At 39.8% G+C, this 27,991-nt stretch overlaps 2 protein-coding genes and 1 long non-coding RNA gene across 3 annotated transcripts in view; all 3 read left to right on the forward strand.

The window, feature by feature from the left end:
* Nucleotides 1–19,772, forward strand: part of ngef (neuronal guanine nucleotide exchange factor) — a 33,004-nt gene extending 13,232 nt beyond the window's left edge. The window contains exons 5-15 of the mRNA XM_037776082.1: nt 2,513–2,763; nt 4,291–4,451; nt 4,575–4,727; nt 9,065–9,194; nt 9,310–9,384; nt 11,377–11,466; nt 15,097–15,260; nt 15,595–15,753; nt 17,277–17,356; nt 17,446–17,550; nt 17,705–19,772. Of these exons, the coding sequence (XP_037632010.1) occupies nt 2,513–2,763; nt 4,291–4,451; nt 4,575–4,727; nt 9,065–9,194; nt 9,310–9,384; nt 11,377–11,466; nt 15,097–15,260; nt 15,595–15,753; nt 17,277–17,356; nt 17,446–17,550; nt 17,705–17,925 (1,589 nt within the window). The 3' untranslated portion in view covers nt 17,926–19,772. The remainder of the gene's footprint in view (nt 1–2,512; nt 2,764–4,290; nt 4,452–4,574; nt 4,728–9,064; nt 9,195–9,309; nt 9,385–11,376; nt 11,467–15,096; nt 15,261–15,594; nt 15,754–17,276; nt 17,357–17,445; nt 17,551–17,704) is intronic.
* On the forward strand, nt 3,777–4,086 carry LOC119491841. Its single transcript, XR_005207669.1, has 2 exons — nt 3,777–3,821; nt 3,970–4,086. It is a non-coding gene; the product is annotated as an uncharacterized LOC119491841 (long non-coding RNA).
* Nucleotides 19,773–26,976: 7,204 nt separating the features above from the next.
* Nucleotides 26,977–27,972, forward strand: LOC119491535 (trace amine-associated receptor 1-like). Its single transcript, XM_037775675.1, has 2 exons — nt 26,977–27,265; nt 27,338–27,972. The coding sequence occupies exons 1-2, from the start codon at nt 26,977–26,979 to the stop codon at nt 27,970–27,972; spliced, it is 924 nt and encodes a 307-aa protein (XP_037631603.1).
* The last annotated feature ends 19 nt before the right edge of the window (nt 27,973–27,991 follow it).

A 27,991-nucleotide genomic window follows, 5' to 3' on the forward strand; every position in this document is an offset into this window, starting at 1 on the left:
AACTCCGACCAAACGGTCAAACTAGGCAGCGCTGATCAAATATGAATCAATATTCTGTTACTGTAATGCCTATTCCTCTTCTCAAATGTTTTCAGAAACATCTTGTAGTGTACTGTTTAGCTGTAAAATGAGAAAGTTTGTGACCCGGCAGCCATGTTGAGATCTGCTGAGGAACTAGCAAGCACCGCCCACCAGCTGGAGCACAGCCAATAGGAACGCTTTCTCTCTGAAATGACTTGTGATTGGTCAAAGTCTCCCGTCATTGGCTACATTTTTTAAAGCCTAAAAACAGAGCCATGAGGAGGTGCAGAAGTCTAGTTTTCTCTCAGAACACTTGAATTACAATTTTCTGAAAAGTTATTATGGAATTTTTGCCCAATGATGCCAAAAATATTCTGCCGACTGAAGCTTTAAGCAAACCTACCATTCTTTAATCACTTTGCCACACACGCACTGTGGTGAAGAAATATCAAATTGCAGATACGTTTAATACAAACATTCTTCTTCCTCAAATTAATTAATTAAATTATAATAATCCACTTGTTTAGCTTGCAATAATAAGTCCATGACATGAAAAACTCGGATGTAGACCGAGCATCATAGCTAGGCTACCTATCGTTAGGCTTTAGAAGCCAGTGGCCAATCAGGGGCAGTGTAGGGGCGGGTCTTCTCGCAAGTCATACATACCCTCATGGGGGCACGTTCATATGATTTGCTGAAAAGTAGGGAGACATCTGATTGGCTACAGATGAAAAAAATGCATTTGTAGATCGGCGACGTTATGGGAGTCTCAAAAACCAACACACAAATGCAGTGAAGTTCACACTTGACAAGCAGTTCGTAAATGCATGTTCAACAGTTTGTATATATATATATATATATATATGTAACAAAATCCAAATATATTTTTAATGAAATTGCAAATCCTTTTAAATACATATATTTGTGGATTTCTATTACATTTATTTAAAATAAGAAATATTTGTGTGTGCATCAGAAATATATTTGTGAACCTTAATTTTTTTTTACATTCATATACAATAACTATTTTTGTATACATTGAGACATTTTTTTGTGGAGAGAGTTATTTATATCTAAATCACAAAATTAATTTGTGAATCCTTCGGTGTGCATTCGTTAATACTGAGACTGATCTGACTCCATAGAAATGGAGGACATTCGTCCGTCACTCCATCCCTTTACACAACGCGACACATTCCAACTTTGGGTGTAGGCAGGATGTTAAAAGACAAAATTATGGAGTAGGAGCACTTCCTTGTTGCTGAAACACAGAAGGTCAATACCTTACACAGACTAGTGGAACAGAAGCTAGCCCAGAAGTGTGGCAGGACCTACCTCTCTAAAACTGTTCCTTATAATGTCTCAAAAATGTCACCTAAGCATAAAGTCGAAGGATCATATGGGGCAAGTAGTGAAGCCCTACCTGCTGGCAGCAGAAATGCAGATGCGTGGTTTAGTGGTACTGAGTAACTTAGAAATTGATATAATTCTGGATTAATGCATGACAAAAAAATCCTCGGTTGCTGCTGTTATTTATCATTATTTTACAATTTAAGGTCAGTGGCTGGATATATTAGTTTTAAAATGGTTACATTATTTTTCATTTTTCAAGTTCCTTTTTTCGTCATTTACTCGTAGTTGGCAGAAGTTAATATTTCTTTTAAAGAAGATAGTCACCATGAACGATGTGGATTATCTCCTACAGCACAAATTTTAAAGTCTTCCTTTTGAAGAAAAACTTAAATACTTCAAGATTCAGTAGGCAATACGTTTTTGGCATCATTGGGCAAAAATTCCATAATAACCTTTCAGCATATTGTAATTCAAGTGTTCTGAGAGCAAACTAGACTTCTGCTCCTCCTCATGGCTCTGTTTTCAGACTTTAAAAAAGCTAGCCTGTGACGGGAGACTTTGACCAATCACAGGTCAGTTCATTGAGAGAGCGTTCCTATTGGCTGTGCTCCGGACATGTGAGTGGTGCTTGGTATTCCCTCCAGAGATCTCAACATGACTGCCGGGTCACAAACTTTCTCATTTTACAGCTAAACAGTACACTACAAGATAATTCTGAAAACATAGCAGACAATGTAACAGAATATTGATTCATATTTGATCAGCGCTGCCTAGTTTGACCGTTTGGTCGGAGTTTGAGAGTGATTGACAGCCTGCTCTCATAGACGGAAGCTGGACGGCAGACTCCAGACCAGCTCTGATTGGTTGTTTTCCTCCGGTCTGGGAAATCCTGCAGATCCTGTTAGGAGCACCGGAGGACACAGAGGCACATCATTTTTTTTAGATTACATGTCTCATGTACTACTGTCAGAATATAGCGAAGAAATTACTTTTTTTAATCATATTTGCTCCAATCTCGCCTACTGCTGCTTTAATCACCTTGTTTAGGCACAGTGGTAATCCAGGCCTTTGCCAAAAGGCAAAAAATAAATTCTACATGTGCACCTGATGCCTAACTCATTGTCTTTTTACTCGCCAGCCGTCCTGTACCAGGAATACCGGGACACCTCCAAGCAGCAGGAGATCGAGCAACGGCGGCAGCGTGAGAACCTTCCTCCTAGGGTCACAGCAGGGACTGTGGTGGCAGGGTTCGGTGTCACGTCCCCTCCAGCGTTACAGCTGCAGCTGAGGAACAGTGCTCGGTCACTGAGCTTGTGGCAGAACCTGGAAGCTGTGCAGGCCAGTGGTCTGCTCACCCAGCTACAGCAGAAAGAAGTCATAATGCAAGAGGTAAGCAATGTTGCGAGGGTGAAGGGTTGTATAGATAGGTACAAATGTTACCTATAGACTGTTGCATTCATTTCATATCATTGCATTACTTTGACGAGTATTTGGTCATAAACCAAAGTATTGGACAAATTAAAATTTTGACATGATGTCTGTCAGGGGATCACCACAGTTGGAACTATCCATCCTGAGGGGATCATGAATGTCTGTACCAAATTGCATGGGAATCCATCTAATCTTTGTCAAGTCAATTCACTTAAAACCACAAATGTCAACCTCATGGTGCAGCTAGAGTAAAAAACAGGAACGGTCAGTTATGTTACATCATCTGGGGACCATGAATGTCTGCACAAAATGTTGTACCAATTCATTAAGAGATGTGGGATATTTCACAAGATGATTAAAATCTGACCAGTTGATGGTGTTTGATCAAAAGTCAAGGAATAATTCAGTCATAAAGATGAATCTTCCGGGGACCATGCATGTTTGTACCAAAGTTGACAGCAACCCTCAAATACTTGTTGAGACGTTTCACTAAAACCCCAAAATGTCAACCTCATTGTGGCGCTATACAGGAGAAGTCAAGGGTCACTAAAGAAGGTAGACATCATATGAATGTCTGTACAGAATTTCATCCATCCAATAGTTTCTGAGATATTTCAATCTGGATCAAATATGTGGACAGACCAGCCGACAGACTGACTTTGCAATCCCAAGAGCATGGTTCTAGCATGGCTAAAAATGATATATTATAGCCATATGTAACACACATATGTAATTGAGTTACTCTATTACACATCCATCATTTAAAGGCAGGGTGGGTGATCTTGAGAAACTAGCAAGAGTACAATAGATTTTTTTAAATGATCCAACCAAAAAACCAAGCCCAGTGTTGCTAACTCTTTTCCAGTGACAGTAGCTAGCAGCACTGGCAACAAAAGTCACTAAATCTAGCGAGAAAGTTGCCAAGTCGGAAACACTGACAGTCCGCCGCTTCAGGCCTCCGTCCAAAGCCACTCCCCCACTATTATCATTATGAAAATAAACATATCATAATGAACGTGAATGGCGAACATGGCTATTTTTAGTACAAACAGCTGTCAGGCTAGAAGTTTGTGGAAAACTCTGGTGACGCGCAATGACTGGGCAGAGTGTATGCAGGCAGACAGGTAGGTAGACAGGCAGGCAGGCAGGCAGGTAGCCCGACAGGTTTATTACTGTCCTGCCACAGCCACAGATACCTGATTTTTTGTTTTGTTTTGTCAGAGCATTTGATTCATTGATTGCTGTCGGGATGTAATGAGAATTTCAACTAATATAAAAATTTGTTTTCTAAAATCTTTACCAACCCTACCTTTAAATCTAGTAATTTGGTAGTTTTCAGTCAAATCAGTAAAAGGAAAACAATTGGCCTTAGCCAGCTGTGTCTGCAGGACACACTACTCAGAAATTCATCATATCAATTGTTCCCTAAGTGTAGTAGGGATCCTTGGTTAGTATTTACCCTGTGATTTGCTTTTCTGTTTATAGGCCATGTTTGAGCTTGTTACCTCGGAAGCATCGTACTTCAAGAGTTTGGAAATTTTAGAGGCTCACTTCCTACGTAACCCTGTTTTAATCAACATTCTCAGCCAATCCGACATGCATTTTCTGTTCTCCAACATCGAGGAAGTCATGAAAGCCAGTGAAAGGTAAGACAAGGTCTTGATTAATCAGTTCATGATTGGGAGTCTGATCATACATCATACAAGTTCAAGTCCAACAAACAAGCTTTTGCTTCATATCACTGGATAATGGTCTCTTAATATTTCCAGGTTCCTGATGGATCTTGAGCACCGAATTGAGAAGTCAATTTTGATTTCTGATGTGTGTGACATTGTTTACCACCACGCTGTGGAACACTTCAGTGTCTTCATCAAATACGTCATTAACCAGGCGTACCAGGAGAAGAACTACAGACGCATTTTGTGAGTACCTATTTCACAAATACATCTGTTACAATGTGGATTATGCATTTTCCATACACTGCTCAGAACAATACTGTGGCCTGTTTCACAACTGATGACGAGAGAGAGGAACTGCGAGACAGAATAATAAGCGTCATTCCTTATACGTTGCTTTTTTATGTGTCTGTGAATGTTGTCAGCCCGTCTTTTCAATAGAGAACAGGTTTGTTTTTTTGGTAATGACAAATGTGATGTGCAGGGTGTGGTTGACTATGAATATAATGCGTGTGTCCCTCCTCATCACCCACACATACCTGAGTGAGAGTGTAACGTTCCCACGAGCAGGCAGGCACTAAATGGGACCTCTGCCAGCTACTGGAAAAACCTCTGAGACCTTATGGTTCTTTTCAAAACGAAATATGAACATTGTAAAGCCTGTGACTGGTCTGTGAACATTTTGGAGATGCAGCACTGAGAGAGTATGTCTGTAAGATGTGCATTATGCAAAGTCTATTCAGTGTCTTATCACACTCATATGGGTGTTAGGAATGACACGCCTAATTACTTGTCACATGCCATCACATCGGTGGCTGAGCTACAATGTAGAAAGATTGGTTCTTTCAGTTTAAGAAGAACATGACAAAAATGTGCAAAAACCTGGTGACTAATTCTTTTTGATGCTTGGGAGGAGAAGAGCTGTTTTCTTTCTCTCTCAGGTGTAAAGCATGTTCCTTACTCATACAGACTGGTAGATTCTTAAAAGGTTTTCACTGCAAATCAGGACAGATTATTTCCAGGCTGCATATCATGAAGCAAAGGTTATTTGCTCTCTTATTTAACATTCACTAATAGAGATACAGGAGCAAATCTTTTTTTTTCACATAAGACCTCAGATGCGTACCTAGATCCACCATACATGTTCAGGCTAATTAACAAAAATGGTAGAACAAAATGTACTATGACATAATGTTATGGCTTCCTTCTTTAGTCACCAAGAAATGTACACAGCAAGGTTTGAAGGTAAATTAAGTTACACTCATTCAGCATGGTTAGATGTACAGCAATAGTTCTGTCAATGAATGCATGGAAGGCGACATGCAGCCTATATGTGTGTGCGTGCGTGTGATAGACTACGCTAAAACAACCAAAATAGGACATGCTGCTGCAACCAAAAGTAAAGAACTTTGTCTTTGTGAAATGATTAATCGACCTATTTAAAACCTGTTGAAAAACTATTTGGCCTCTTGGTGTCCTGAAGCTGTCTGCACCGTGCGCGGTTGGCACTAATTACCAAGACGCCGACAATTCTGTGTCGTGGTTGGCCATATTGGGCACAAATACCAACCACAGTCTAACAACATACTTCTTATAATAAGGAATTCAACTTGCCCTTTTAATATTTGGCTCCTACAAATAGCATGTTCAAATCAGTGTCTTGATTTGAAGGGCTTCACTATTGTATCACACAGTGTACCTTTAAAGGATAAGGCTGGTGATATATTATATTTTTCTTACTCTCAAAAAAGTCCCATGAAAAGTCCCAAAACAAACAAACAATGAATTGATCGTCTTGCCATCATCTCTCATGTCATCTTGTCTTACTTTCACCATCCTGGTTTCCTGGATGGTGAAAGTAATCCAGGAAACCGGGATGGTTTCCTGGTTCAGACAGTTTAAAACAGTTTGACAGTGTTTCCTCACCGGGAAATGCTGCTAGTCTTCCCTAGGCGCCACCTTTGATGTGTAATTGATTGACAGTCATTAGTTTAATTAGAGTGAAGAGAATACCTATACATGCAACATTACAGATGAAACATTAACATCCGATTGATTTAAAACTTACACAATATTCATTCCAAGTGACAAAGAAAAGTGATATTGCTGTGCAGTCAGAATTGGATACAAAACAAACTGAGCTGGTTAATTATTTAGTGAGAAACTAAGAGAACACATGAGTTATTTCCCTAATTAAAGCTGCAGTGGTAGAAATGGAGTAAATATGATTAAAAAAGTTATTTTTATAAAACGGTCACTATATCCTGACAGTAGTACATGAGACAGGTAATCTGAAAAAAAGCATGTGTCCTCTGTTGCTCCTAATGGCATCTGCAAGATTTCCCAGACGGGAGGAAAACAACCAATCAGATCCGAGCTGGAGCCTTGCCGTCTCTGAGCAGCTGTCAATCACTCGCGAACTCCGATCAAACGGTCAAACTAGGCAGCGCTGATCAAATATGAATCAATATTCTGTTAATGTAATGCTTATTTCTCTCCTCAAATGTTTTCAGAAACATCTTGTAGTGTACTGTTTAGCTGTAAAATGAGAAAGTTTGTGACCCGGCAGCCATGTTGAGATCAGTTGAGGAAGTACCAAGCTCTGCCCACCAGCCGGAGCACAGCCAATAGGAACGCTCTCTCTCTGAAATGACCTGTGATTGGTCAAAGTCTTCCGTCAAGGGCTTCAGATTTTTTAAAGCCTGAAAACAGAGCAATGAGGAGGTGCAGAAGTCTAGTTTTCTCTCAGAACACTTGAATTACAATATGCTGAAAGGTTATTATGGAATCTCTGCCCAATGATGCCAAAAACATGTTACCTACTGAAGCTTTAAAGGGGACATATCATGCTCAATTTCAGGTTCCTACTTGTATTTGGGGTTTCTACTAGAACATGTCTACATGCTTTAATGTAAAACAACAAATTGTTTTTCTCATACCGTCGCATTCTCACTCCCAACTCGTCAAATACTGACGTTTGGTCAACGGCCCTAAACTTCAAATTATGACGCTCTAGGTACCCTAGGTGTATTACCATAGCAACCTAAGCCTTGTTATTACTGCTATCTTCTTGATTTGTATATAATTAAAACACCCATACCTTCCGGGTGCCAGATGTATAAACAATGCGTATGCACAAAAAACATGCATACACCATTTCTCAAACATACATGTATAGAGCCAGCTTCAGGTGATATGATGAGGTGGACATGACATGACGGGTGAGAGATGTAATCTTATAATAAAACGTTGTTTGTTTAGGTTTTTTGTCAGTGTCGCTGATTTTGTTATTGTTCTTGGAATCAAAGACATATTTATAAACTTTGTAAAGTCTGTTTCAATATCAGCCTATAAAGTAATCATTGATCATCTTTCTGTCATTTGATAAGGATGTCTAAGACATCACCGTGATGATGGTTTACAGGTGATGAATTAGTGGTATGGGTACTTTAAATAGCCCCAGCTGTGTGTGACGGTCATGTGTACTAGTCATTCCCAAAGACTGGATCGCAGGAGATTTTTTATCAGAGTCGCCAAATCAATTTGCATAGTCTTTTATATAACATTTATATCTGCAGTACACCTTTGAGCCACATGAGGGAGCCTACTTATAACATGATGAGAGAAAAAACCCCACAAGAGCCTATTAATTCTGCCTAAATGTATATTGTTTTACTGATGAGACGAAATGGAAAGAATGAGATTGCCTGTTAACTCTGCTTAAATGCATTTCTTTGGTCTCATTTATAAAGTATTAAACATGTGAATATGTTTTCAATAACACATGTATAAAACAGAATTGCAATTTATCAAACATATATCTCTTTAAATCAATTAATTTCGCATTTCTCACAATTTATAGATGAGGCCTATCGTGAATCGGTTTGTCATTATTTAAAAAGTGGGCCCCCAGAAAAAAAAAAGTTTGGGAAACACTGATATGTAGAACCTGTATTGTGTATTGTGAAAAACACATAGGATAAATGATAACAAATAGTTAACGGGCTTACAGTAAGTAATCACTAAAAGTGCTTTGTGCTGGGAACATCAGTCATCAGATGGGATGGGAAGATTCCCCCGAGGGGAGGGCGTTAAAGTTCAGGGGAAGTGCCAAGTTCCCTTGAACAAACAGTTTTAGTCGTGACAGAGTTTTATGCATCTGGACTGGAGAAAAGGTTTCCTGTACGTTTAAAAACACATGAAGAGATTAAAGATTCACATAATTCAGTGGGAAACACTGGGCTTGGATATGAGAGCCACATACAGGGTATAGGAAGTCAGAAAGTATTAAGCGATGGGTAAACACATGTTGTTTTTTTGGTATTTTCTTTGGATTTGTTGACAATAAGAAATTAATACACTTGTCTTATCTTTTAAGTGAAGGAGAGCTTGAGGGATGCTTTAATCAACTAAATCAATGAGGCCTCAACGCAACCACTGTTTTTTTATGATCAGCAGAAACCTGACATAGCTTAGTTTCTTTTTTTCTGTCTCTCATCACCACATCAAAGAGGAGAGAGAGAATGTGCGTGTGTGTGTGTGTGATCAACTAAGATTTGTGTTGTCTCAACATGACTGTCCAGAGAGGGAAACCTGGCATTTCGGGAGACCATGGCTTCACTGGAGAACCATCCACGGGTCAGGGGCCTGTCCTTTACCTCATTCCTAATCCTTCCCTTCCAGAGGATCACAAGGCTCAAGTTGCTCGTACAAGTGAGTGTGCCAACATGAGTGTGTTTGGATATATTTTGAACAAGTAAATAAATAGGGATTTGGTGCCACTGTGGAGGCTTTTGTTGTTTTTATTTGACTTTTGTTTCTCACACAGAATATCCTGAAAAAAGGGGAGGAAAACTCAGACAGGGAAGCAAATGCCATAAAAGCACATCAGCAACTGGGGCAGGTGAGCATCGAGGGGCGGGGCCCAAGTCGGGTTGAGAAAGGCAGTGAGACAGTTGTAAAGATCGTGTCAACATAACAACACGACTGTCATTAGAATGACAAGACTGTCATTCTAATGATATAATGATAGGACTATCTTTGTGTTGACACATTTATTTTGCACACTTCCCTGGTATATTACTTTCAACATGAACAGGAACAGTGCAAATTGGTTGTTGAGATGAAGGATAAATTGCCATAATAACTTTCCAAACTTGTAAAACCGTGTAATACAAACAGTGCGGGCGTGCAGTGTTTTGGTGTCTGACAACCTCCCTAGTTTGTATCTCGTTGTCTCACCAGTACCTGAAACCAATCAATCTGAAGTCCCCTCAAACTTAACCCCGTGCTCCTTTTTGACACATGGCAAGTAAGGCACAATCATTTCGTGATTTTGAAGGAGTTTGACTGATATTTATTTTCTCGGAGTACACTGTTAAGCACAGTTTACAAAAAAACCCCAAAAAACAGGGTTTACATGTCCCTTGTATTAACACCGGGACAGTCAGAATACACTTCTGCTAACAGAAAGTAATAAGGAGAAATAATATGATAAAAACAACATCGTTGCTTTGCTGTTTGTTGTTTGTTTTCCTCTGGTTGGTTATTGAGAAAGTGAGGCATAATTGTAGGTTATAACTAGTTCAAACTGGGTGAGGCTGGCCGGCGCTGCCAGCACCTCCAACAACCCACTGCTTGGAAATCACTCATAATGCTGCCTCTGAGTTGGTTAATCATCCAGGTCACAGCGAAATTACCATAACTTGTGTGCGGTTGTGGCTCCACATAGCTCACCATATTCACTGTGTCTTAGGGTAAACCAATGGAATATTAGTTAAGAAAAGCAAGTGTGATTTGATATGAGTGACAGAGGCACAGGATTTTTTAAAGTTTAAGTTATATTGTTTAGAATTTGTATTTGCACCAGTTGTGCAACATCAAACATTCACTGGATCATGTTGTAATTGCCAAGTGTGTAAGTGGAGTCAGCACTTGATATTAAAGCCGGTTATAATGTAGTGTGCATATACCCCTGCTGGCTCAGACTGACAATAATGAAGACAAGAAAAGCACACTAGAGTTGAACAATGGCAGGTGAGGGAGACGGATTCCCATATTTAATAAAGAAATTTGAAGTTTCTAAGACTTTGTTTCCTGCATTCTGGTGACTTTTAAAGAATGAAAATAGCAAAAATAATAAGTACACTGCAACATAATTTTGATGTTAAGTAGACCTACTTTTAATTTTACTTTTAATTCTCAGGAAAGAATACAAAATAATTTGTCCCTCTGGCATGAACTAATAGGCTATTCATCAGTCAATGTTGTGTCGCAAGCATCTCTCTTCCGCCGGGAAAAACACATTAAGTGTAGCTGTATTGTTGTCTGGGAGGAAACAATAGGGCTTACAGTGCCAGAAACATGTTGAGATAACAAAAAGGAAAAAAAGATGTGAAAATTTGCCCTGAATTGGGAGAAATACGGGAGGAAACCAGGAGAGGGCAATGAAAAAATGCAGATTCCTGGATTCAGTGGCAGCATCACACGTACCATAGTATCTCAAATATGGATTTGTTGTGAAACAAGACTGACATTCTTGAATATTTTTGATATTTGCCATATCATGTTTGTTTTATTATTACATGTTTTTCTTTGCATGCTTCTGGTTGTGGTGGACTACATGCACCTCCACAATAAGCTGCCTTTTGCTCTTTATTTTGGCAGATAACTCAGATAATTCATGAATTACACATGCAGTCATGGTCTCTATGAACTGAATTCCAAAATTACCCCCCATGTTATTGAAATAAACAATAAATGAGAATGCAGCAAATTGGATTTCTGTAATATTATTTTCTTTCACTTTTTTTTTTTTTTTTGTTATACATTCCCTAACAATGAAAATCCAAACATAAGGTTATGGATTGATGGTGTATATTTGTGTCTTCCTCAGATCGTGAAAGAGTGTAACGAGGGAGTGCGCAAAATGGGTCGTACTGAGGAGCTCATCAGCATTGAGAAAACACTGGAGTTTAAATCCAAGGTAAGCTAAGTCTTACTGTATTGCATTTTCAACATAATGAAGTTTCGTTTTCACGATGGCACATCGCAGATTTTATGCCCAGGTTTTTTCTTTGCCTGCATCCATTTCGTAATATGAAGCCATTGCTGATGTGGCGATGACATAGTTGGAAGAGGTCAGCACAATCTGTTAGTAACAATCAAGCTATGCAATACAATAATGATCAGGCTTCAGGGGATTTGTTCAGCCTACAGCTGTGTCCCAATGTAGAGAACACCTTCTTCACGTCTGGATTTCAAGACTCAATACGTCATAAGTAAATAAGTCCCATTCCAAAGGTTGGGCTGAAAATGTGTCTTTCTTTGCCCTGTATTGGACGCATGGTTTATCCTTTGCAGCCATCTGCATCCATTGGGCACTATACTTATTTAAAGGTGTGAAGACTGGAAGTATTACATGTATTTCCCTAGTATTTGCATTCAAATAGTCAATAGTCAATGGTAAATACATCATATGAACACCACTGCAAGGGGTAAACAAGAGAAAGGGGTGAGTAGAGTTCATATGTATGAACTATAAATAACTGGTTCTTCTTCAAAGCAGGTTGGAAATAATGTTGATCATTACATAGGGTCTTACAGAAGCCAAAATAATGGTTGCAATATTCTATTGTTCACAAGTTCAGGATAACATGTTTTTCTTGCGTTAGTGGCTAAATTTGCGTGATTATCTTGCCACATTCATTTTTCAATCGCCTGAGTAAATAGCTGGCTAGCATCCTGCAAGTGGAGATATGATTGGGAGAATTTCACGATGTATTTTAAGACTTTTCCTCATCAAAAATGTTGGGAAGTGACTGGTACCTGCTATAGCATTTGTAATGTTAGCAAACTGTGTTGTCAGTAATAAAGCAAGCCTGACTGTGTGCATATTAAATGATATCTGAAGATATCACGTATGGCGATGAGGACAAACCAAGAGACAGTGCTACCTTATAGCAAGTGAAATGAAGCACTAACACTAACAGCCTGTGAAGTGCGGTACTGACAAGGTGCTGGAAGCTTGGAGGAAACTGGACGCTCTCTTTAGCAAAGAAAAAGATCCATGGCTGCTACAGTGGGTTTGGTGGCACTTTCTGATAGCAAGTCAGAAAAGAAGAACACTGTGAGATTCTGCATCATTTCTTGTGGCTAATGGCATTGATGACAAAGAAAAGAAATGATCTAGTTTGCTAAATCTTGTGGGTGCTCAGACTTAACACTGATGAGGAACCTAGTGAGTCCCAACAGACCTGGAGACCATTAGTTTTTAGATGAACCGGTAAGACTTTAGAAGAAAGAAAGTGATATATACTGTATGTGGCAGAGCTGAGGAAGCTTGTGCAGGATTATAACTTAAATAATAAATGATGACAGGCTAGTGTCAGAGGATGAACTGTCTACTGGAAAAGCCATGGAGGCAGCAAATAAAGTGCATTTGCAACAACATGAAAGAAACTGGAACGTGGCAGCAGGGTCTGTGAACAATATGACAATATGACAGTCTTGACAAGTCCAGACAGAAACAAGGAAAGGCTACAAATGTGGCAGGGCACGCCATGACGCAAGAGACTGCAGGTTTGTCAGGAAGCCAAGTGTTATAATTGTGGTAGGGTGGGGCACATCAAAAGAGCAGGCAATATTTTTTTTTTAATTAAAATTTATTAGGTAGTGGGGCTGCACGGTGGCATTGTCGCCTTACATCAAGAGGTTCGAATTCGGCTTGGGGCCTTCTGTGTGGAGTTCGCGTGTTGTCCCCGTGTTAGCATTGGTTCTCTCCGGTTTCCTCCCACAGTCCAAAGACATGCAGGTTAGGTTGATGTTGACTCTAAATTGCCCGTAGGTGTGAATGTGTGTGAATGGTCGTCTGTCTCTATGTGCCAGCCCTGTGATAGTCTGGCGACCTGTCCAGGGTGTACCCCGCCTTCGCCCAATGTCAGCTGGGATCAGCTCCTGAATAGGATAAGCGGTTACAGATAATGGATGGATAGTGTGGTAGTCCACACTAGCTTAACCACACACAAGCCTGAGACTGAAGTGTGAATTGTATCCTTATGCATGAAAGGGAAAAAAAAGGTACTGGGGGGCACCCCGGAAGCCTTACGTGTAAGGCACATGCCACATACCCACAACATCCCCAGTGAAGGGCCTTTGTTACCTGTCTATTCTCTCTTTCCCCTCGTTTGCTGTATGCCTCTCTATTATTATCTGTCCAATAAAGGCACAAATACTTAATAAGCAGGGGTGCAGAAAAACAAGTGAAAATGTATGTAGTGTTATTACTTTGACTGCATGTGTTGGTAAGCAGAACAGAAAAAAAGGAATCCAGCTAAGCCGAATAGTTGATGAAAGAATACTTCTTGTTTAAAAAAAAACAACTAAAACTGTGCTAGCTGTTGGTGAAGTACTCTTATGTTATTTGAGAGTCAGTGAACTGCAGGGTGGTTTAAATTTAAAAGGGAAGGGATGTTGTGAAGAGCCTATTCCACCTGCTATTGTATGTTGTGACCAATAGAGGGCTGTAGTGCTGTTTGGTAAAGCTGTCAGGCCTGAAGACGTGGTACCCACCCAGTGTTGGCCATGTTAGTAATGATAGCAAACTGTGTATTCAGTAATAAAGCAAGCTTTACTGAAGTCTCTGTGCAAATTAAAGATATCACAACAAGTTGACTAAATAGGTAATGGTTTGTCACAGATGGAGAGAGGCAGAGATGCATGTTCTGTATATTACTGTGTTACTAATAGCAGCCATTTCTCACTGAAAATAGTGCTAGACAGTCTAACTGTGGCCTTTCTTTTTTGATAAAATGTGCTTGACGTTCATGGTTTTCAGTTTTAACTGACTTTCAGAATTTACAGAATTACAGAATAATGAGATTATAAAAACAAACAAACTCAATCCCTCTGAAAATCATTGAGGATTGCTGAGTTGGCCCTTATTCTCATTTAATTTGAGTATAGTCCCAAAGGCTCATCACTACATTATGTTTGGCTCTTTTCCACATAGGTCAACAGTTGCTGTAGGGCCAGAGCAACCGAATGTTAGAGGTATATGCAGGAATTTTCAAAAAAAAAAAACATGTATGGACTGGGCTTCAGCAATAAATTTTATTTTGTCTGATTCACTGCTTTGTTCTCACTCACGCCGCTCCTTCTCTTCATTCACTCTATAGCTCTCTCCACCATCACTGTTCTCTCTCTCTCCCTCGCTCGCTTGTTGAGCCGAGGATGAGGGGCCAACTTCAATGTTGTGTGTTAACAAACCGCAACCGACAACGGTTACATATTATACCTTTAACAAACCATGCTAATTCTACTCACTCATGTGTGGGGGTGCTGCACTCTCAACTGACTAAACAACCCCAACACTGATTGAAAATTAACTTTGTGATTGAGGACAGGTTCTCTACACCTACTAATGGTAATAGAGGTCACACAAAACACAGTTGCAAATAGAATTTACTGTACATCTATCACTACAGGATTTATTTTAATGTCTAAAGTGACCAAATGACGTAAAGCATCAGAATTGCACTCTACAGGAACTATGAAATATAGTTTGTTTTGGAAATGTAGACACATTACAGTAAACCTTTTCTTTTGTCCTCTGTAGTCTGTACCCATCATTTCCCACTCGCGCTGGTTGCTGAAGAAGGGTGAAGTGCAGCTAATGGCCGGACCTAAGAGCACTCGGACCATGCGGAGTCGTAAACTCTACCAACCAGTCTACCTGTTCCTTTTCAACAATCTGCTGCTGGTCACCAAGCGCAGCTCTGGGTAAGCATTTGTTAATGTATTCTGCCACTTCATTAAGTACACCTTGGTAAAACTAATGAAGTCTAATACAACAGTCCTGCAATAAATCCTCCCTACAAGAAGGTTCTAATTTTCAGTTTAGAGAGGTGTTGATTCAACTTTATGATATTATGGAGGATGTAGTTTGTGGTGCTGTTGAACTGTATTGCAGAGGTGTCCTATTGTTTAGCCTACCTTCATTGATGGAAGAAATGATTACACAGTATAATGCAATACAATTCAACAGCACCACAAACTTAGTGAACATGTATGTTTTTACATTCAGCAAATGTTAATTCAGTCAACTTGTTGTCAGTGGGGACAAGTTCCAGGTTCTTGACTCATGCACACGGGCCATGTTGAGAACTGAAGATCTTGAAGACCAGGGCCAGCTACTGGCCAGTGTCTTCAATCTTAAACTGCTGGAGAACCAAGAGGAGCGTCCGGTCAGCTACATGCTCAAAACCACCAGTATGTGAGTATCTGAAGCACAGTTAGCTTGGGGTTCCACTGAGCATTAAGTGAATGAGATGTGGGTAAATATAATGAAGAGACTGCATGAAATGATGGTCCTTACTCCGCTTACAAGCGAACTCTGGATGGGATTATTTGTGAAAGCAATCTTATGATAAGTAATCTGTATAAGCCATGTAAATATTTGTGTAATTAATTCACATAATAGGCTCATACAGTACTTTTAACTGTGCTGTTGTTTGCGCTATTGGCCCAATGTACTTTGGCTTTTGTGACAGGTAGAACTGACTAGGGCAAGCTTTCGTGTAGGTTCAAGAATCAATTTTGTAACAATTGTGCAGATGTGTTGCTGTAGTGGGGAAAAAAAATAGATAGATATCTTATCTTATAATAGAAATCGTAGTGACAGCAGACACATGGAGCACTACGCAATATATATCTAAAGAGCTGCACTGCATTACTAAACTACAATATATCATACCATATAAATACACACATACAAACCAATTCATAGAAAAGACAACCAGTATTTTTCACAAGTACAACACCTGATTCTTTTAAGAAAGAAAACAAGATTTTGTGTTGATTGTAGCTGAATTTGAACATGACCTTAACTGATCTGTGAAGTCCCTACGCACTGTTTACTCTTGGTTGGATTTACCTGAGTATTCTAAACATCAGCTTTATCAACACCATATCCGCCTCACTGTCTTCCCATCAGTAGCTGTATATAATGTGTGCACCATTGATGCACAAAATTGCTCTGCACCTAAATTATAGTACAGAATTGTTCATTTTCATAGCAGCCCAGTCACCAGGAAAAAAAAAAATATTGGCATTGTAAGTTTCTGCCAACCAGGGATACGTTGAATGTGCACGTTTTTGCATTTGATCAGAGCAAGTGATGTAGTACAACAAGCGAAGTGCTTGTGTAATGTTGTAACATTATTTAAACACAAACCATGATCACCAAGCAGTTTTGTTGCCTAAACCTTACTAATCGTTTCACGACGTTAACCACGTGGCATTGTACGTTTCTGCAAGCGTGATAGGAGGCTGGTATAAAACGTATTCATGAAACATATTTTTGGTTCAGAAACGTCCACATTCGACGTATCCCACGGTTTGTGGAAATGTACAATGCCAAAAAAATGTTTTCCCGGCAACTGGGTAGTTCATTTGCAAATTATTGGAGGATAAGGAACATGTCTCCCAGTGCAACATTGTGGCTCAGTGATGTGTTTCAATAGTTTTTGGACAATTGAGCTATATGCCACGGAGGAAGAACATATATAAGGCTTTGTATACACAGACACAACTTGTTAATACAATCACTTCACTGTTGTTTTTTTGTCTTTTTATGGGGTTTTATAGAATATGTGTTAATTTTGGAATGTGTATACAACCTGTCGGTCCAAATTGTTGGCCCTATTGGGATAATGATGAACATACCAAACAACAACTCTGTTTATAAAAATGTATTTACCTTTAACTGGTTACTCATCAATGGCATCCTGTGAACAGGAATGATAAGCTTCGATGGATGTGTGCTCTCACTCCTAACCGCCGCACACGCTTTATGTCTACTAGTGCCCACCAAGGAGGTGAGCTAGAATATCACACCAACATTGTGTACAGTCCTCAACGTGCAGATGTGGAGATATGAACTCAAACTATCTGTGATATCTGTCAGACTCTCCACAGGTGCAGTGTATTCAGTCGTACTCATCTCAGGAGCCGGATGAACTCTCCATCGAGATGGCTGATGTTTTGAACCTCCTAGAGAGAACAGACGATGGTGTGTAGAGGCACAAATCTGCTTTTATATGCCATTTGAAGCTGAAAAAAATATATATCTATATATGTTCTAACTGAAATATTTTGTCTTGTGCATTGTTTTCTCTTTCCATCTTCGTGTAACCTCCGGTCTTTCTGTGTCTTCTGTATTCCAGGCTGGATGATGGGGGAAAGGCTCCATGATAGCGAAAGGGGCTGGTTCCCTAGTCGATTAGTAGAGGAGATCCAGAGCAAGGATGTCCGAGCTCAGAACCTGAGAGAGGCCTTAAGGATTCAGCAAGCCCAAGAAGGTGGAGGAGTCCCGCAAACTGGAGCCAGGATTGGATTAAGGGTGGGGAGACGCCCCCCAAGGGTCTCCACCTACTCCAATTCTTGAATTGATCAAACGGGGGGAGAGCAGTGAAGTAAAGCAGTGAAGCAGTAACAGTTATGAATGTCACCATTCAGGGCCAAATGCACTAAAAGTAATAATCAGGATACATGTGACTTAAATCCCATACAATGACATCTTGTCCTTTTGATTTCCACTTAGCACTTGATGGTTTTAGAAATCAAATGATCAAAGCGCTTGAATCAATAACCTTGTACAAGCGATGCTGCATGTCTCATATAAATGTGTGCTGAAGGTTTTTTCCTTAGGCCCACACACTGTGGTGTCTAATGCATGGAGCATAGCTCTGTGTTTGGTTAGGAGTTGTGTGTGGGGATGGCAAGAACCCAAAAAAAGGTCTTGTAAAGGTACTGTAAACATCCCTCATATGCATGGGCAAGTTTAAAATTTTTTGAATGTGTTCATTTCATTGTAAAATACCACAACACTGAATTACACACCACACCCACAACACACACAGTCAAGTGTACGGTGGCCTCAAGAGCCCAATGCACTGCAACTTAAGAAAAAATACCATTGGAAACAGATCAAATCAAACACATTAAATACACAGTAACACTGCAAAACATGTTAAAACACAACCAAATACATGCAGTGCATTGTGCTTTCAGAGCCACCATACAAGTGCTGAATGAAATAGCATTGTATTAAAATTAGCAATGATTATTGTAGTGTATATGGATATTTAAATAAGTGACTCAGTTAAGGTGATACTCCACCCAAAATCGATCTTTTGGTTATGAAACACTGACTCTAGCCAGAGTTGATTGCTGGTTGTAAAAGGTTGGTCCATTATAGAGAACAATGGCAGTAGTCAGCTTTGATTCACCGCCGTTACAACAGTGAAAAGTTTTCACGGTAGCTATAAAAGTGTCAGGACATCCATAGAAATCGATGGTGTCAGCTACTGTTGACGGACCCCAGTGCTATTTTCACCTTGAGATGCGCAAACACACGCGCACACACACCAAATAGACTGTTTTCCAACTTGTGGGTTACCTTGAAGACACAACCTACTTTGCGAGTCTCTACTGTCACATGAGGAAATAGACACTAGACAGTGGACAACAGGATTTCCCAGTAATCAATGCATATGATTAAGTAAAACAAAACAATACCCACAGATTATTTAATTGAATAACTTACAGAGTTCATTTGTTCATAGTTATACAGTATGTACATATTCATATAGCATACAGACATCAGATAGTGTAGTTTCAGTTTTATAGTGACATGTGCTTGGAAAGGAGACAGCAACCAAGACAGACATGAGTTACCTTATTTGAAGGTATGCAAACTAATATACTACCAAGTGAATCTTGGAGTTTACAATTTGTACAGCTGTTCATGAGGATTGCACATGGACCCCGACTTGTAATAAGATAACTAGCACACGGTCCCAAACAGTCCTCCTGATTTTCTCCCTGCCATGAAGCCAAGCTGACCACAGTCTCTGTCCTCTGACAAAGAACAAACTACACACCAACAGTCATCTTCTGCTCCTACAATGTTTAATAATGAAGAGATACATTTTGTGTGGAATATCACTTTGAAATTGTCAATGTAATAGGAGTACACATACACACACGCAAGGGATAAATCCTGTAATAGCAATTTAATGCCAAATAACTGCAATATGTCGTAACTGTATAGAATGCATCAACACTATGAGCAACTTCGGATCAGCATGATTGTAAAGCCTTGTGTGTCTTTGAAAACGGTATGTGTACATTAATGTAAACATTTGATGTTAAAGCTAATAATTACTAAATAATTGTTATTTCATTTTGTAAGATGTAAATTATTGTTCATAAAAAAGCATTAATCGGTGATGTGCCTGACTCGCTGATGTAAATTTACTGATTTCATTATTATTTTTTTCCCAGTGTGCAATATACAAATTCATATGCAAAGCTGTTCTTTTCCCTTTTAACTCTGTTGGAGTCTCACTGCAATATTTGTATTCTCAGTCTGTAGAACTACACTAGAACATGAGGCATTAGGGACAGTATAGGACCAATATGTCTCTAATATCTATAGTTTTTAATGTTGGTGACTGAATGTTATTGCTCCAGTGAGTGGGTCCTGTGTTGTTTTAACACAGTATGCCGTTCTAAGCATAGCTGGCCAATCAGGACGTGCCTACCCGAATACGTGCAGACCCCACAGTATATAAGGCAGCACACATCGCTGTCAGTCACTCTTATCTCTTCAGCAAATGCGGATAAGCCAACTGATTGCTCATGTCCTTGGATGGAGTCAGCACAATGAGTGATGTTCAGCAGCCACCAGCCTGCTAGCGTTGAATCTTGCGCAGCGCTGCGCAAGATTCAACGCCAGCAGTGGGATCACTTCCGACTCTTCAATGTGATGCTTTGCTACAATGAGCACGTTTTGTTTTGTTCGTCTTTGTGTTCACATCGTTAAGTTTCACTTTCTCGTAACAAACATAGTTGTTTTAAGCCAAAGCATGATGTTTTTTCCTAAACCTAACGAAGTGGTTTTGTTGCCTAGGCAAGTGTTTTTGGTTGAATCCACAATGTTATCCACGTGCACCAGGGCTGTGCAATTAATCAGATTTCAATTTCAATTACGATTTTGGCTTGCCAATGATTAGGAAAACAAGATAATCATCATTGAACGATTATTTTGCCACATTCCATTTCACAATGACACTTGTCTTGTCTTGTGTTATAAATCCAGCGCACCACTTTCTTTTACGGCGGTGCACTTTGCCCCGCTCGGCAGGTCAGTGGCGGCCGCTCAGCGTGGGAACTCTTGTCGGCCGTATTTCTTCCGTAGTGGTGTGCTGCGACCAGCTCTAACTCGGCTTGGAAAGGCCCTCGCTGAAGGTGACGCTTTGCATCACCCCTCGCCTGGACCTCACTGCCTAATGCTCACTGTGCCCTCTCTCCCTGACTGCCTGCTCCCGATACGACCGTCAACCGGGGCGGACTGTCCTTAGTGCAGCGATGTCAGCAAACCCACCCGACCCAAGTATGGACCCCATCTTGTTTACCATGCTTTTGTTTACGGTGTCATCACCTTTAATATTTATACAACCAATGTCTTTATATTAAATTGTTCACCAGAGCAGAACATTCTTCATAGATCTAGCCCCCAGATTGATGCATCTAACTTTAAAGTGTTGCCTACAAAATGTTCTTTCTAAATTCATGATGTTTCCAAAGTCAATGAATAATCGTGCTAAACAATCGTGATCTAAATATTGACCCAAATAATCGTGATTATGTTTTTTGCCATAATCAAGCAGCATCATAGTTTGACGTGCTGGGCTACCCAGTGCGTTAGAAAATGATGCCAAGGGTTCCTGACAAAGCACCAGTATGTGATGAGATGGGATGAAAACGTGTTGGTGAAGCAGAATATACAATGGCTTCAGAAAGTATTCAGACTCCCCCACTTTTTGCACGTTTATTGTATAATAGATTTCATTTAGAATTGTTAAAAATGTTGTTTTGTAATGCTATACACAATAATCCATATGTAACAAGTATTCAAACTCTTTGCTATGGTATTCCAAATTGAACTCAGGCGCATCCTGTTTGTTGTGATTATCCTTGAAACATCTCTAGAACTTGATTGGAGTCCAACTGTGGTAAATTCAATGATTGGACGTGATCAAGAAAAGGCACGCACCTGTGTATATAAGGTCCCAAAATTCCCAGTGCTTTTCAGACCAAAAACCAAACCATGGAGTACAAGGAACTTTTTCATAAACCTCTGCAATCAAATTGTGTCAAGGCACGGATCTGGGCGAGTGTTTAAACCATTTCTAACCCTAACCCTAGAGCAGCGGCGGGACTCCAAATCCAAATTTCGCCTAGGGCACCGAAAGGGCTAGAGTCGGCCCTGCAGTAACATTAGCTGTATGGGCAGTCGACAAATCTAATGGTTAGTTAGAAAATTAACACTACGTTCCTCTCAGCTATTTCATTAGAATGAAATGACATAACATGAATGAACATGAATAAAGGTAGCATGAATAAAACCTTTATACATTACGTCGTCTGTGAACATGACTTTTGCCTGAGTCACCGGCAATGGTAAAGACGCCAACTCCCATGATCCCACGCTACGTCACGTCATCAAACTACTCCTTTTGTTATTGTTTTGATTGAGAGCTCCCTAGCGACATAAATGACATATTGTGCATTTAATTCACATAATCATTTGTTTTTTGAGAAAAAGCCATACTTTTATTCGGCACCTTTGTAAAAGCTCTGTGGAATTATTATGTTTTATAAATTATTATTTTGAAAGTGATTCATCTACTTAAAATAATCGCTGCGCTGCAAACTAAAGTAGGACAATTTCATCTGCTGATACGATTAAGAGTTGGTGTCGGATAGCTCTCTGAATTATTAATATTTAAATTCATAGTTTTTTCGCTCATATTCCAATAGATCCAAAATCACATATTTCTCCCCACTTTTCCCCAAAGTTACCTTTGCCATTCAAAAATCCATTTCATTCATTCCTTTCATGCTGATATTCATTCATATGTCAATTTATCACCTCATTTATTAATTTATCACATTTTATTATAATCTTTAATTTATCGCCAAGTCGTCTGTCATATTTGTTTCAAAGGAACTATGGAGCAATGCTTTCAGGGCCTACTATTTAGATTATGAGATTGATTAATTTGTGATTAAAGTGTTGAACTCTTTTCATATGTTTTTCCTCCAATAGGAGGCAGTGATAAATTCTATTCTTTGCACTCCAGGTTCAAACTGGTTTAAAAAATGGATGGATGGATTGATAGATGAAAAAATATAATTAAACACAACTTCTCAACTAATAATGAAAATGACAAGTTAAAAAGAGCATGCTCATAATCCATGAAAAAAAACTGAAGATAGGTTGGCTTGTCAATAATATTTATTTCTGTTGTTCGAGCGTTTATGTTTTTGTTTTAAGTTTGTTTATTATTATGCAGTCACTCTCCAAAACCTCTGAAAATAATGAGCTCCCTTGCTGAGGAGGTGCCAGAATGCAGACAGTGATAATGAGTTCCCAGTTCTTAGAGGTGTGAGAAGTCTGACATCTCCCTGCATCCCCACCAGACCATCATTCACACTTCTAATTGGTGTTTACGTTGCATTAATTATTACTCTAGACACGAAGTAAAAGTTTAACTTTTTATTGTGATATGTTGTTTCCAATAAGGAACACACAACACACAAAGATTGCAAGAAGTTGGAAGTGACATGATGCAATATCGTATAGCAACTCCCGGCCTTTTCTTTGTATGCATGTTCTCTCCATATTTGATTGTAGTTTTTCTCAAAGGATAAAGACATACAACTGATATGGACTGGATGACTTAAGAGCAGCAATTTATTGACATAATACATTTGTATCACTGATGCATCTTCAGCCAACAGATCAACTGATGTACCAACTGCTGTGCAAATTCTTTCTGTTCTTGTTTCCTCAGCTGTGCTTCCATCAAAATCAAACCGTGTACATCTAAAATGGGAACTGTAGTCCATATTCAACTCCTCCCGGGCGACTGATAGCAGTTAGTGCGTGTTAACATCACGGCGTTAGCCACTGGCCAGCAGCAGTAGTCGAAATCACTTCACCGGCTGAGTGTCTCAAATACTGGGTGCCTTGATAACCCAGCTGCCCACGGAGCACACAGAAATGTGCCGAGGCTTTTTAGATCGGGTAGAATCTAACGTTATGTTATCTCTGTTGATCCAGTTGGTTTTCTTGCTTCCGTGGCTGCAGAAGGCTGTTTGTATGCCAATTAGTTTCATATGTGGCAACAGGGTGTCAAAATGGGCCGTGAACGGGATCACATTGGACAAAACAAAAACAGACATTCCAGATCGGAAAGGAAATTTCGAAAGAGAACATACTGTATGAGGCATTGTTGTCGGAGAAGCCGACCGGTTTCCTTTATCTCAGATGATATCATGGTCATTTTATTAGCGCACATTGAGACGATCAATGCAAATGGCATCTTCCGACCACCCAGCCAGACCAGCCGGGTCTGGAGGGAAGGAAGAGAGCTGGGATAAGAGCTAGGCTTACAACTTAGACCTAGGACTGGCCCACTACCCATGCATGCCATGGTGCCATGGTATTGTTCAAACGGACCATTATTTCAAAAACCAAATTCCAAATTTCGACAACGCAAAACAATGTGGGGGATAGTTTGACCTCCTTTGAAGTGGAGGACATACTTGCCAACCTCGAGACCTTAAATAAAGGGAGGATTTCAAAACCAAAATGGGGGGTCTGTGGGTCCTCCCCAAGACCTTTTCCAAGACCTTTTTCCTGGATTCTTAAGTTAAATTAAGTACACTGCAACAGCATTTTTATATTAAACTTTTGATTTGACCTTTAACTCCCAGGAAAGAAAACTGAACTAGAATGGCACTCCGAGAGCGCAGACCTCCGCCTGCCCTCTCCGTGCAGCTTGCGCCATCATCTGCGTGTATTTTTGTTTATGTTGAGATCAGCTGTAGGCTACGTAGCAGCGTAAAACACTTCATTCAAACTGGACAGCAACAAAATAAAACTCACCTAAACCGTCATCGTTACTCTTTCCAACAATCACCAAGTGGGCTTTGGTCGAACTCAACTGTAATTTCACAGAGTTTAATGTGAAAAACGCCGAATCTAAAGTCGTCAACGACAGTTGGTGTAGTCTCCCGGGAAAATCGGGAGGGTTGGTTAGTATGGTGGAGGCTGGCATCTTCCATCACCTTTACCGATACGTATAAACTTGCTTTGGCGCTTCACTTCTTTCTCTCTCTCCAGGCTCTTTTCCTGTTTCCTGCTTCCCTCCAGATACAAAAACATAGGCTCCACACGCACCTCCATGCCCATACGCCCAAGGGCGCGTTAATATTACTTGAGGTCCCGGGGCTATGGACATTTTTGAGGCCCTCTCCTCCTTTCACAATATGCCACGGCAACTTTAATTCAGAAAGCCCCTTTCATTGGACAGCGACAAATAAAATATACTTGCATGTTATGGATTCAAAGTGTTTATAAAATAAACGTATCACATAACACAGGCAGTGATAGTCTTCTTGTACTCATTCAGTTACTATCTGACATTTATTTGGCACTCAATTAGTGTGATGAACATTGTTTTTTATCAGTGCTTATCATCCCGCATTAGTAAAGAAGGCAAAAGTGAGCATGGTTCACATACCCCCGCTCACTGCTTGACCCCTACTAAAGTAGGGCCAAAGGTTTTTTCCCTTTTGGAACTAATGGAATTAATGGGCATGAACTAATTACCTAATGGGCACCCTGGACTTCTAACCCCCCAAAGGCACAACTAGACCACACTGTAAACCATCATACAAATAGTTTTCGAGTTCTACACCGAAAACGAAAGTGTGAGACGCGAACGGACAGAAGGATGGACGGAAGGACAAACAGAAGGACGGACATGTGGAGCACTATATATCCCCGACTACGTTGTGGGGTCATAACAACAAATTTAGCCCGACATTCTAACAGAATGGCTAGATGATTTGCTCTCATCACTGATATTATGTACTGATTTTGGGCTCGGGGCACGGTGTTTCAGCCCCTATGCCCGTGCATTAAGGCGCCATTGCATACGTCACACACATGAGGTAGAGAAGCAAAACACCAAAGCAAATTTCCTGCCGACGGCTTAAAAAAATTACGTGACAATTAGTATTTGTACTCGATGTTAGCATTATAGTCATTTACTACATGCCACGTAAAACCAGCCACAATACACTGAGTATATCTGATAAATCACCCACCCCTAATACTCTACCGTAAAGCTGTAATATTATTAAGTAATTCTGGTTTATTATTTTTGATAAGAAGCTTATAGATTAGCTAGCTGTTAAGCTATTTCAGTTAACTTTTTCTTGGACTTCTGCTGCCTCATATGATATTATGTGGCCTCCAAGAAAAGCCTTCATGGCCTCCCAGACAACACTGGCCACATCATTGGTGTCTTTTTCTTTTGTTTCTCTTTTTCTATTGTGGAGTACTTCCTCTCAGCACCTGACAGGGTGCAGGAAGTGAAGGCAACAAAATGTTCAGCATTGTGTCTGTCAATTTTAAAATCATAGGTTGAACTTTCAAAACTTACTTTTAAAGTAACAAATTAAGAAGGTTTATTCACCTCCTACTGTACATTAGCCACATGGACAGACTGTCCAACTTTACTCCCTGAGGGTCTATTAGTCAACCTCTGAAGTTAATGTCTAGACACAGAGAGCTCATAAGTACGAACTGAAACTTACCACATACAGTATGAGGCAAACTCTGTGGTAGCCATACAACATCTGTCCAGTTGACTATGGAAGGTAAGTGTGGGATTGAAGTGCAGCTGTGTTTGAATATTCATAGAGGAGCTACCTAACTGACATATTTTAAGTGGTTTATGAACAGTTTTAACTTAAGCATTGATTGCAATTTTTAAAATTTTAAGTGAGTCAACTTGGTTGATAGCTAATCATCACTGGCAGTGCCATAAATTCACTTCATGAAAAATACAGCAGTTCTATGATTAATGGGTATATCAAGAGAAGCCAAAATAAATAAACAGCTGAGACTCGATGTTCACATTTTTACCAATCTTGAGCTAATCTTCAGTTTTTAGCAGTTCAGTTAGTTCTGATTTACCTCTTTGTGTTTAGACAAAATGTAGATGACACTTTTCAGCACAGTTCACAATACAGACCTTGTCGCATGGACAAGATTTGGCAAAATGCTGTTTTCTACCTCTGCCAATGTTTTCGCGATTTGTCACCTATTCTTTTTAACTTTTCATGAGCAAATTGAACATAAAAACAGATGAATGGAATTAAACCTGTATGGAAACCAGCTATAAAGAATATTGCAGCAAATCACTTGACAGGAGCTCTCCATTCAGATGATTCACAAGACAAAAACGCAGCATTGCAACACAGGATTTCATGTTACTGCCTTGGTGGCTTTCTGCATTTTATTTTAATTAAACAAATATTGACCTTATCATTCTTGCCTTCCTCCCAACAGATGGAGCCAGTACTCTGCTATGAGTCCAGAAACGGCTCATGTCAGAAGACCATCTATCCCTTGCCCGTACGCATCACCCTCTACATGATTCTAGGGGTCATAGTCATCCTAACAGTGTGTGGAAACTTTTTGGTCGCTGTCTCAATTGCCTTTTTTAAGCAGCTCCGTACTCCAACCAATTACTTGATCGCCTCTCTGGCTGTGTCCGACCTTCTTTTAGGGCTGTTAGTCATGTTCCCCAGTATGATTCAATTTGTAGAGACTTGTTGGTATTTTGGTGATGTCCTATGTAAAGTCTTTATGAGTTCTGATGTCATGCTGTGTACAGCATCAATTCTGAATCTGTCATTCATATCACTTGACCGACACTATGCTGTTTGCCAACCTCTACTATACAGCAGAAAAATATCTGTTAATGTTGTGTTGATCATGATTCTGGTCATTTGGAGTATTTCAGCTCTAATAGGCTTTGGCATGATTTTTCTCAAATTAAATATTTGGGGGATTGAGGAGTTCTACTATGAGCACATTGCATGTGAAGGAGGATGTGTTTTGTTTCAGAGCGGACTTTCAAGTACAGTCTCATCAGTATTTTCCTTTTACATTCCAGGAATCATAATGCTTGGCGTTTATCTTAAGATTTTCCTAGTAGCACAGAAACAGTTGCACAGCATACAGAACACAAGCTGTATGAGCTCAGCAAAAATATCAAATAAGAGCCAGACAAAAGCCACTAAAACACTTGCTATCATAATGGGCACATTTCTGTCTTTTTGGACTCCTTTTTTTATCTGCAACACCATCGATCCCTATATCAGTTACTCAACTCCACCAGCGTTGTTCGAGACACTTTTATGGGTGGGCTACATGAATTCTACTGTGAACCCTTTAATATATGCATTCTTTTATAGTTGGTTCAGAAAAGCATTTCGATTATTCACTTCAGGTAACATCTTTAAAGCTGATATCTCAGAAACAAAACTTTTCACAGAATAAATTCATGCAAAGCAAAAGC

This window comes from Sebastes umbrosus, chromosome 7 (assembly GCF_015220745.1).
Source record: "Sebastes umbrosus isolate fSebUmb1 chromosome 7, fSebUmb1.pri, whole genome shotgun sequence".
NCBI classification, from domain to species: Eukaryota; Metazoa; Chordata; class Actinopteri; order Perciformes; family Sebastidae; genus Sebastes; species Sebastes umbrosus.